The sequence below is a fragment of the Aplidium turbinatum genome, chromosome 13 (assembly GCF_918807975.1).
Source record: "Aplidium turbinatum chromosome 13, kaAplTurb1.1, whole genome shotgun sequence".
Taxonomy (NCBI): domain Eukaryota; kingdom Metazoa; phylum Chordata; class Ascidiacea; order Aplousobranchia; family Polyclinidae; genus Aplidium; species Aplidium turbinatum.
Genome location: NC_137484.1, coordinates 22,977,174 through 22,988,896, shown reverse-complemented (window position 1 = coordinate 22,988,896; position 11,723 = coordinate 22,977,174). Strand labels below are relative to the sequence as shown.

The following is an 11,723-nucleotide window of genomic DNA, read 5'->3' as shown; positions in this document are numbered from 1 at the left end:
TCATGTTAAAACGCACGTCATTTTCAACCTACAGCGTTAAAATACAAAAATTCGATGTAAAAACAGGCAGATAAATAACAAAAGCATCAGATGTTGAAATTAAAACAATACGTATTACAAACATGCTCCAAAGCTGTGTCACACAAAGTTGCCTAATGCCATTATTTTTCATTTGAAAGAACAACATTGAAATAAAAAGGGGAAGAATCGTCTTCAGTTAGGCGTCAAACCCACAACCGTGCTTGATACAAACGCCTGATTTATAAAATTAAATAAATTTGTTTCTTTGAACAAAGATCTAATTTTATGTGAAGTTTTATTTTGTATGCTTTTAGGATTTTCTTCTGATGAAAACTGTTTTTCTGGACGCTCAAGACCGCCACCTAGCGGATACCGATCTCATACAAAGCGACCGCAACGTGAAAAACAGCGAGCAATGACAGCGGTGGTACAAAGTCAAGTGTACATATAACTGGAAGAAAAGACACACTCTAGCAATTTCATCAACAAAAATTGTATTTCTATTTTTATCTTAGTTTAATTTCAAGATATGTTTGATTTATCATCAGGAACGCAACTGGAATAGCCGCACAAAGGACCAATTAACTATTGCTTCCGCAAAGCAAATGCCCGATAACTTCATAGCTTGTGGGCTAGCTTGCTTCACAAACAAGGAATCTGCAATTGGACATCGGACCGCTTTGCCTATATTTCCCTTAGTATATAACTCTGCTTATGCTACTGCCTTAAAAGAACTGTAACCGATTGTTCGGTAGCGCTTCGTTTCCACGTTTTAAAATGTCCTACGCAAAGAATACAAAGTGAATTCTTTCATGCGAAGAGTTCGTTCCCTTACAGATCACAGCCCGGAAAAACTGCGACAGTTGGCTGAAAATCGCCAATTGTGGAGACTTTTTATTGACGCTATTTTGCACTCTGCTGGTGTGAAATAAATTGTTATTATTACATTTGTCGATTGTCGTTTAATTGTCTTATTAAAAGACTTTCTGATAAGTTGAAAAAAAAGCGTTTTCTGTTTTTTCAAGCATTGCTTCATTGTCATCTTGTGATGTGAAAATTTGTCACAATCGACGGGTACGTCACTACTTGGTGCACATTCTGTGTAAAGTGAAAGCAACGCGGTGTGTTTGCATATGGAATAAGCGCTAACGACGGATAGTGAACCTTTTGTGCCGATTTGATAAATTTCAAACAAATATGCAGTATTGCTTTTTTTACAGTGTTTTTTTTTATCCTACTTTGCACGACGTCTGGTTTGATGAGGACCCAGACATTTGAGAGCTCAATTGCACTGGGCAGCAGATGGATCTACATCAGTACACGTGTAACCCTGGATGGTGCAACTCACTACGACCCCTAGTGGCCCCATTTCGAAAGCAAACACTGAATTTTTGAAGTGACAAGTTCGCAAAATAATTTTCAAAGATTTTCAGACGCTTTTTTGTTGTCCTTGGCTTGCACATGCTCTGCTAAAACCACAAATCCAGCTAACAGCTCTTCGCCAGTAGGAATAATTTGATCCGCCGGAAGAACAAATCCGTATGTTCCGGTATCTCGTAATTCAATCGTGAAGTTGATGTCAATGTTTGCCGTCGCTTGTGTCCAGTCAGTTGTGACTCCGGTCGCAACAGCTGATGAAAATGCAATTAAGCTCAGATTACTATCGGATTTTTTTCTATACAATTGCACACATCTAGACAGCAAAATCAGTCATTTTTACATTGATTTAAAGTCTGTAGACGTTGAATTAAACAGATTTTACTATCTGGGCAAGATAGTTTAAATAAACATCGCTCACTTCTACTTAGGGTGTAATAAATGGAGAGGAAGTAATTGCCAAAGAAAAGGTCTCCGGGAAGAAAGAACTGGCTATTCTACTCTTGTTAGTTCATAGGGCGTACAGTATAATGAGAGCTTATCTTCTCATCAGGCCCCGAAGCTCAGTAACTGAGTGTGGCACCACTATTGGACCTTAACCTTTACGCATCACGTGGCCACATACCAAACAATCCCAATAAATGGACTTAAAAATGTTCGAAACGTTGCCACCACTTTGGCAAATTTTATAATTCCAATTCAACAACTGGACTTTTGTCTCAAAATGAAAGTTGCCGATAGCTACAAAAATGACCATCCCCTTGCCCTAACTTTAACCCATTAGGCCACGCTGCTTGTGGCGATACACTCACTTAATTTTCTTTGTATCAAAAATCTTTTGAGTAAATCGGTCAGAATATCACGTGCTGAGTCGCATGACTGAAATCAGCTGATTCGCAAGGAAAACTGTCCTATGTCAAAGTGCCTACCAAGTTCTCAAGCTCCGCCAATGCTGAACAGATTTTGCAAACATCATAAGCACCTGATGACTTATGTAGTTAGTAACCAGTCTGTTACGTTTGCAACTACTTTCCGGTGAATTGAACGTGATAATTTTTATTCTAGAATTGAAAAAGCCTCTTTGTTTTGCATACTTCAAACCAATGACGTAGGTGGAGTCACCGAATTAACAAAGTTGCCATTTGTTGTTGCCTGTAAATCATTCAATCTACCACACACACCGCCAGGCCCGTTGGGAGGATAATTTAGGCCCGGTACCAATAAGACCCTCGGGCCCAAAATCAAGATACTTTTGAGAAAAAAGAGTTATATCAAAACAATACGCGGTGTTTTATTTCATTTCCCGGCTCCTTGGAAAGATTACAGGCCTCTAAAATCATTCCTGGCCCGGGTCAAAAAGTACCTCCTAGACCTCCCTGTCTGCATACCGCAGAATGGAGCACCGTCCTTCAAGTGCATGACTCAATATTATACGTTAAATGTACAGTACCTGACATTGCGTTGCATCAATAAGCTATCAGAGGAGGTCCCCATTCTTTTCAGATCATTCCTAAAACAGCCTACTTATCTAAAGATTTGTCAGAGATAGCTGGATTGATTAAGCGCCTGACTTAACAAACGACAAAACTGCAAGAGCAAACGGCGCTGGTTCGACTCTCGGAGTGTGCACTTTACCAAAGCATTTAAAAGACCGCTCTCTATTCAGCAATCTCTTGTGAATGAAATAATTTCACGACAATCACTTTACTCTGTCAAACTCGGTGACTGGGCCTTCGTCAGTGGTTCAAAGCCGAGTATGCGAAACTGCCAGGGATAAGCTCTCAAAAATGCTTTCTTAGTTTGCGGAAAAAAAATTCCCACAATCAAATTCCCACAAAATATCCTTCTTCTCTCCAGCGTTTTTTTGACTCACGATTGCAAACCCAATGTGACGTAGTAGTGATGCAACAGTCATGCAACAAACAACGTACCCAGTGTTTCTGCGCCTGGACCATATTCATAAGTCACGTTGTGCACTTGATACATTGCTTCACTCATTGCTCGGGCGGTTGCATTCTGCAATAGTTTTGTAACAATAGATCAACAAACAACAAATTGAAATATTTGAATTGAAAAATTAGACAGATTTTGTGCTTTCTTTTGTTTGAACCATCGGCAGATCAATCTAGTTCTTTTGTTTGGATTAATAAATTGCTATCCGTTAATATCAGCTTAAGCTTATATCCAGCCCAATGCATAAGCACAACACGCAAGTAGGTAAAAAACAGAAAGAATTTTTTTTTTTTACAATTTTACAAGGAATCACGACTTCATAGTCAAGTCAGGGACGTAGTTATGGGAGCTTGCAAATTTTATCTTGCCCCTCAAAACAATATGTTTTAATGCTGTTACAACACTTCGATTCCATTCCCAGACAACCACTTTATCTGGTCAAGATCTTTACCAGATCTGGCCCACATAAAGTGGCTGTCTATAGTTGTAATTTACCCCCCTAATAGTTCCTTCTGCCCCCTCCAAAATTTTGCCTTTACCTACGTCAATGAGTCAAGCCAAAGTATTCGAATTCAACCATAATTTCTTAGGATCGACTCTGAAATACTAGTTTCATTCTCATTTCGACTCTGCAGCCCTGTTTCGTATGACGTCACTTTGATTTCGTGCCTACCTGCTCGTCATTATTTGGTGGGTATTTCCCCAAATCGAAATTGTACGGGTAAAGAATCAATTGCGCGTAAGAATGGACAGTGATGACGGCTTTAATTGTGTCGTTGTGCTCAGCGATGAATCGCGCTAAGTGTCGATTCTCCGATTCCGATTCGGGAAACTGACCGCGGTAGATTGATGAACATGGCTCGGAACTCGATCCGTCTGGTCCTAAACGAAAAATCGGAAAGCGATTCCAAGAGAGAAACAAGATTTATAAATTAAAGTTTTTTTAAATATTAAACCCTAAAAACTTTCAGGTAAAATGTCACAAAACTAAAAACTTCACATATAGCTTAAATTCAAATTTAAAATTCAATTCTTTAATTTAAAATTAAATTTTTCTATTTTAGTTTCAAGATTAATTTAATTTTCCACATATTGTTTAAATATTTCCGTGTTCGTTTTTTGTAATTACTCAGTTTTTTCTAATTCAGCGTTTTCTTGGCAGCAAAGCTGTAGAGGGTATATCATCTCTTATGAATCAGTAACAACTATAACTGCAAGTTGAGCTTTGATTAACCAATTTAGCATCGTATCGAATTCTAAAATGCCATAATAAGCTTTCATGACATTTACAGTTTGTAAAAGTAAAAAATCATTACACAGCAGAAACTATTGTAACAATTTTGAAACTCACAGTCAGTAGCGTTGACATGGAGATACCTTTGGACCTGAGCCCTTTATAATTTTAGAGGTCAGGAGCCTTTTAAGGGGTCGGAAACAAGAAGAAATCACAGCATATTCTTTGATTACAGCGTTTTTAGGGCCCAAGGATCTCATTGTTAATATCTTCTTAATGGCTCTGACTATATGTAACTATTTTAAAGTTGACAGTTGCGTAATCAACGTAGGCTAAGTACCGTTCCAGTGATCATCAAAGTTCCGGTTCGGGTCTACACCAAAGCATCTCAGTGTGCCTTGCTCGCTTCTAGTCTTCCTCCAAAGTCGATCTGTTGACTACAGAAACATTAAATGGTGCGCTACTAGTGTTACGGACAATTTTCACCAAATCAAACGTCTTATAAAACCGTTCAGGTCTACTGAATCTTAGCGTGTTACGTCATGGAATTTTTCCTAAAAAATGAGCCAATATTGCACCATCGTTCGTAAGACCTGATGAAACATTGCATCATCACTTTTGAACACCTGTTTGAATTGCTTGACAATTCCTTTCATTATTGCGTCACATTAACTGCTTACGTGCGTTTGAGATATTGCAATGTATTCTGATCATTCTTAAAATTGTTACTTGGAAGTTGGTCGCATATTTAACTGTTTTGCTTATTGCTTGCTAGCTGGACAAAATTTCCGTCTTTTATCTAAGTAGTTTGGATTGTAGTGACAAGTTTTTAGTGGTGTATCGCGTTGCACCCCATTTTCGATAGCCGCGGGCTAATTTTACAGAAATACACTTTTTGAATAGACGTTTCAAAAGAGTATTTCTTTTTCGGTCATCACATACAGACGAACGGATCCGGGAATCTTATGTTACAATTTTCCCACGAAGAGATTATAGTTTACCGCTGTGACCAACTAGAATTCAAAATGGTCAAGCAGCGAAGCAAATCGTCGTCGTCGTGTGAGCCTCAGAGACCGAGGGTTTATATCCGTTTACCACCCCAGATTCACGATGTCTTTGGCCTGCACAGGAAGGCTACTAGAGAGCAACCAGTCTTTGGTTTCAACATCCAAGATATGCAAAGTGTACACTGTACAGTAATATGAAGCAAGCTTAAAATCCTTTAAGAAGAGATCACTGTGAAAGCACCCGAGACGCATCATTGTCGAACCTCCTGTTTCATATTAAAGTTCACACCAATGTTCAGGTCTAAATAAACAACTTGGCTGTTTGTCTCGCAATGTGAAATGTATATTATTTCACGCTTTTTTCCTGGGTGACCTTATTTTTAGTTTTCCATCATACGCCTATTTACGATGTCATCACATTTGGCCCAACTTATCCTCACCGGGTCATGCAAGAAAAATCACAACCGTTAGAGCATTTAAAGTCTTTGGGATGACTGGACCTGGAATCGAACTCAGATCTACTAGCACTACAACCGAATGCGTTAACCACTCGTCCACTGAGCTGGTGCTTAACGTGCTTACCCAGGTGTATATGTAGCCGTCAACGTTTACCATAGGCACGAAGTACCAATCCATGCCTTCGGTCATCCAAGAATAGGAAGAGTTTGTCAGAATCTAATGATGCAAACACACTCTTTAAAATGGCAGGCTTGCAAATATATTATATTGACTACTATTTGCTATTAAAATGACAACTGCTGCTGATGATTTTTTATACAGCACTTCCATGAGATCTAAACCTGAAAATATTTATTAAGAAAACCTTATCAAAAACACATAAAAATAACACATTGAAAATGTTCATTAACGTTATAAAAAAAAGGCAAGTACATCAAAATAATAGACTACCAGGTCATTTATTGGATTGCGTAACTGAGTAGTGAAAATGTCCAACAAATGATGTAAAATTTATCCGTTTGAGACATGTCTAAAGCATTGATGTCTTATTGGCAACTGACAGTGACTTGGTTAAACAAGACACTTCGTCAAAGTCTTCAACTACCTCGATGTCATTTCAAAAAATCTCTGTTTGTGTTTACCTCTTTGAAAACATATACCAAAGATGCAGTAGCGATCCACTCCCTGCAGTGCATCAATGAATCAACGTAAATTGATGGGGTGCTTGAATTGGAGCTTGATTTTGATATTTTCAAAGCGTTGATTGGTCTGCCTTCGTAAGTCACGCCAATTTGAAATTTGCTGACGTAAGCATATTCGAGTACCACAAGGTCCATCCAGTCTTCAATCTATAATTAGTTAATTGAAAGATAAAACAAATATAAACGAACTAAATCAATAAACTAATCAGGGGCGGATCAAGCAAGTAGCTCTAGGGGGGATGGAGGGGTTTCAACAAAACACAATGATAGGAAAAGTTTGTTAGAATCTAATAATGAAAACAAATTTATTAAAATGGCAAGTTTGCAAAGTAGGTCTACGTTAATCCGAGCTTGCAAATACAAGGTGAATAAAGTTTATTTGTCTGTGTTTTAGGCTGGGATGTGTTGATCACCCCTGTCGCTCTCCCCTGGATCTACTAGTGAAATGAGAAAGATGCTTGAGAGCTTGATAATTTTTACAGCATTTTCAGACTATCAAAATTAATTTTCAATTAGGCTATTTTGGATAACAACAGGAAAGTATTAGTAGGTTACTTTGAGTGGGCGTTAATAAACGACATTGCCAGATGCAATCGCAAAGTTGGCTTTAACGTAATAATTGATTAGTGTTATGAAAACCGGAGTAGTATTTTATTTAGTAAGTATTTTATTTATTTAACTCGTCTAATGACGTTCGTCAATCACCAGCTGATAGGGCGAAAGCGAAATTATAATTTATACAAAGGTAAATTAAAGGCTGTTGAGTGTATTGACTTAATTTAGGCAAATATTTGTCTCGTTGGACAAACCTTAGTAAAGGGTTTATTATACCATGGTTACAAGAAAACAAATGTTGCTTTCAGAATTAGTTCACAGAAAATTTGAAGCGTAGCCTACCCGCGGTAAAGAGTTTCAATATTACTAAAAATGTTCGATATCGTAATATATAACTTACAAAAGATTTACGAATATGCATGACAATAAAATATTTTGCAACATAAGTGATGTCTAATTAACTACACTTTCAACACTACTTTCAAAAACTAAAGTCCTGCCTTACCCAATTAGCTGAGTAGCTGTGACAGATAGCCGATTGCAACAGAGCCTATAATATCTCAATATCGACCCTTGTGATTTGCGTTATGGGTTTTTCTGACACAGAAACTCAACATTTATCACCAAACGATATATGCGGCTCTGAAAATAAATCCTAGTGCTAAACTTGTTCAGGCTCAATTTCATTCGGCACAAAGTGGAACCAATCCTGAACAAGTTTGGTCCACTCTGGACCAAGAAGGAACCAATCTGGAGAAATTTGCACCTGGTTCGAAACAAGATGGACCCGATCCTGAAAAATTGATTCTATCTGGACCAAGGAGGAACGTGGAACACTTTGCGCCCAGTTTTACATAAAATAAACCAATAAGAAGGAACCAATTAGGAAAAACTTTGATCCAATTCAGAAAGACCAAGAGGGAACAGATCCGGAACAAATTGTACCTAGTTCGGAACAAAAAAGACCAAATAGAAACCAATCGGTAACAAGGTGGACTCAATCCGGAACAGTAAATTATAAAACGCGCCCGGCTCAAGATCACGCGGCGTCAGATCGACTCTCGGGGTGTGCGCTTGAGCAACGCATTTCAGGACTGCTCTCCATTCAGCGGCATTCAATGGATGGAATAACTTCCCGGCAACAACACTTCGAGAATCGAAAACTTCACTTTGCCAATCTCGGTAACCGGCCCTGCGTCAAGAGCCTTTACATCTACAAGTATGCGAAACCATCAGGAATTACAGAGATGTACGTTTACGCCGCAAATTCTACGCCGCATACTTGCGGCGTAGACTTTTTGTTTGCGCTAACGCTTGCGGCCACATTTTTTTGGATAGTTTGCGCTTGAGGCTACGCCGTAAAGTTTTCGCGGTTTTTTAGCGCATAGCGTCAACGCATACTTTTTAATGTATTTTTTTCTCTACAACACGCCAATACCTTCCAGCGCTGCAGTTGAAAGAATGTTTTCAATGAGCAAAGACATATTGGAACCAAAACACAGCAACATGTCAGATGAACACTTTCAGATGCTTGTGTTTTTTTTTTGTGGAAATTCAAAATAAAACTTGTTTGTTTCGAGTAGTTTATACCGTGTGAATGTTTGTCACCTAGCAAACCAAATTAGTTTACGCTAGAGTCGCTAGTGTATGCGCTGACGTTGACGCCGCCAACTTTTTTTACAAGTTGCGTTGACGCATACGGCGTATGTTTTTTCGAACGTTTGCGTTTACGCTAACGGCGTCAATATTTTTTGTATGCGCGTACATCACTGGGAATAACCAATCAAGGCTTTGTCAGTCCGAGGATAAAGATTCAAAACCAACCAACCAAACTCACCAGAGAATAAGGCAAAGCAAGTACAATTTTTTTTTCAAATCTAAAGCTCAGTTTCTCGATCCTATAGTTGTCATAATTTATGTGTGATTGGCTGTTTATCACTCCAGAATGTATCCGTTTAAACACAACCACTGGCGCAACATCATTTGAGGTTTTCATTCAAAATTATGAACTCTTGTTTTGAAATTGTAGAACCAGGAACAACAAGGTTACGATGTTGTTACTTGACACAAAACTCTATCAAATTTGTTTTTCTCTAAACAAATATTTAAACTTTAAGATGAAAATAATTCGCTTACTTCTTCCGCTGTGTGGTAGTTTTGATAATCAAATGCTGCCAAGTTAGTTGCCTTGGCCTCCACAATGCTTCGTTTATCTCTGCTATGATCATCAATTAACTCTTGGAGGTTATCCACTAGAACAGACACTTCTATTCCTTTTTGAAGTAAATGCTGTCTCATAGTTTTGATATCCGTTCTGGCCACCCGAATGTCCACTGCCTTGTTGATCCTTGTTGGAGCTTTCCATACATCCACCTGCTAGCGTGGTACAGTTTAGTTTTGTTTTATTTTGACGACGAATGCGACAATTACATTTGCTGCAACATATTAAAGGGTAGGCTACATAATCAAAAACTTTGTAAAGTGCGATCCTTATCAAAGTTTATAAAAAAATATCAGCTTAAAGATTTTGAAAACTAGAAATAAAACCAAAGCTAAAGAAGATTGATGTGAGACATTTATTTTTTCTGTGCTTTGATTTAGGTTACGCGGACTAATTCGACATATTATAAAGTATAAGATTAATTTATTACTTTGTTTATCACTGCAGAGAGATGGACCAAAGTTTGAAGTTGATCTTCGCTTTTGGGAATTACCCTCCACAACTGATCTCTGAAAAAAGCGAAAAGTAAAATGAATAATTCGAAAGTAGAATATACTCCAACAAATACGCGGTGTTTTCTTTGTTCCCCTAAAAAATTCCCAACCTCTAAAATGATCCTTGGCTGGGATCCAAAAGTAGCTACCTCCTGTAACTCCCTGTCAACGCTACAGTAGGCTACGTTGCTAACCAATGCGGTCTTAGCTTTACCACCTGGCTAGGGAGACTTCTCCACTATAATGATGATGCTGTGTTGTGGATTGGTTAGTATTGAATCTTTATCCTCGGAATGACAAAGCCTTGATTGGTTATTCCTGGTAGTTTCGCATACTTGTAGAAGCTTTTGACGCAGGGCCGGTCACCGAGTTGGTAGAATGAAGTTTTCCGATTGTTGAAGTGTTTTTGCTGGAAAATTATTCATTCCCTTAGTAAAAAAATCTTGCTTTCAGTTTATGTTTGCATGTTCTTGTTTGTGTTGTTTTCTTTGATTGGTTGGATCCCTTGTAAAAACGGACTGGGTGTCGCTCTGCTAGCCTAATTTAGTTTGCAAAAGATGATTAGAAAACTTACCCATCAAACCGTACTTTTTCCGCATTTACACTGGCCACGGTGAAAATTATACTACACGTCCAAAATAATAGTAATCCCATATTCATAAAGTTGTACTAAAAGTTTGTTTTTCTTAGTTAATGACTAGTCAGTCCATGTCTGAACGTACAAAACGTAAAAATAAGTCATACTGCATAAGTTTTCTCTTTTAGAAGCTTTACTTGTTAGGACTAACTTGGTGTGCCATAAATCAGACTTCCACCCAGGAAAGGCGTTGTTCTTAAACAAAATACTTAATATTGGCAAGGTGCTGGACATAGTTAAAATTCAAAGATTTTAAGTTAATAACAAGATTTTTATTAAAGTGGTCTCAGGTCTATTTTCATTGTCCGAAAAAAAAACAATTTTGAAAATCGTAGGCTATAACTAATTTCACATCTCCAATTGAGAATTCTACAATTTCAACTAAAGATTCTATCCCTTTTTTAAAGTATATTCTTATGATATGAGCCTTTCTTACTTCTGCAAATAACATTGCCTACCCAAGTTATTCAACCAGACTGGGACCTGACGATGTTTCATAGCCTCTGAGCACTGTTGGGTTGAGAAACAGGCAATTCCTCAACTCAAATGTTTGTGCTTGCATAACACAAGTAGCTTACGACGAGGCCGACTTGCCCAGTGGAGGTCACCAGGAAACAATTAGACTCATGTTGACTTTATGCGTGACATGAAGTTTGTACAAACAATTCCCTTTAAAATTTTGCATCAGACCAGAAGAGATGAAAGCAGATGAGGCTTGAGTCAACAAGACCAGTCTTCCATAAATTAAACTTTCTCAGCATCATAAAAAGTAACTAGGTTTAAAATATGCAAGAGTAGCCTACGTTTACACTATGTCGTCATTAAATGAGTAAACAATGTGTAAACTTCGGAATTAGGCTATATTCATTCATGTTTGTAAATTATCCAATACACAACAACATTTATGAAATGAGCTCAGTAATTTTTTTAATTTGTGGCTGATAATTTTATTGAAAAGTGTTAAAATTTTCAATGTTTTGCTGGAAAACATATTAAGGTTCATTGGGCTAACTTCTGAAATTTCTTCTTATCGGGTCAAATTTATCAGAAATGTCATGTTCGAA

The 11,723-nt window shown here is 37.8% G+C and overlaps 1 protein-coding gene across 1 annotated transcript; it reads right to left on the bottom strand.

The window, feature by feature from the left end:
* Nucleotides 1-1,440: 1,440 nt before the first annotated feature.
* On the bottom strand, nt 1,441-10,893 carry LOC145781755 (carboxypeptidase B-like). The gene is made up of 9 exons (XM_082593426.1): nt 10,811-10,893; nt 9,959-10,037; nt 9,444-9,680; nt 6,693-6,899; nt 6,162-6,267; nt 4,926-5,015; nt 4,025-4,233; nt 3,330-3,414; nt 1,441-1,652 (listed from the first exon to the last, which is right to left on the bottom strand). Exons 1-9 carry the CDS (start codon nt 10,891-10,893, stop codon nt 1,441-1,443), a joined length of 1,308 nt encoding a protein of 435 aa, XP_082449552.1.
* Nucleotides 10,894-11,723: the final 830 nt, after the last annotated feature.

Excerpts from the sequence above, each read along its gene's own strand:
- LOC145781755 (XM_082593426.1), bottom strand. The coding sequence starts at position 10,893 with ATGTCCAGCACCTTGCCAATATTAAGTATTTTGTTTAAGAACAACGCC. Across the intron at positions 6,268-6,692 it reads TGGTATATGTTTTCAAAGAG|ATTCTGACAAACTCTTCCTA; the intron begins GTAAACACAAAC and ends TTGCATCATTAG. Across the intron at positions 4,234-4,925 it reads CTTTGATGATCACTGGAACG|GACCAGACGGATCGAGTTCC; the intron begins GTACTTAGCCTA and ends TTTTTCGTTTAG.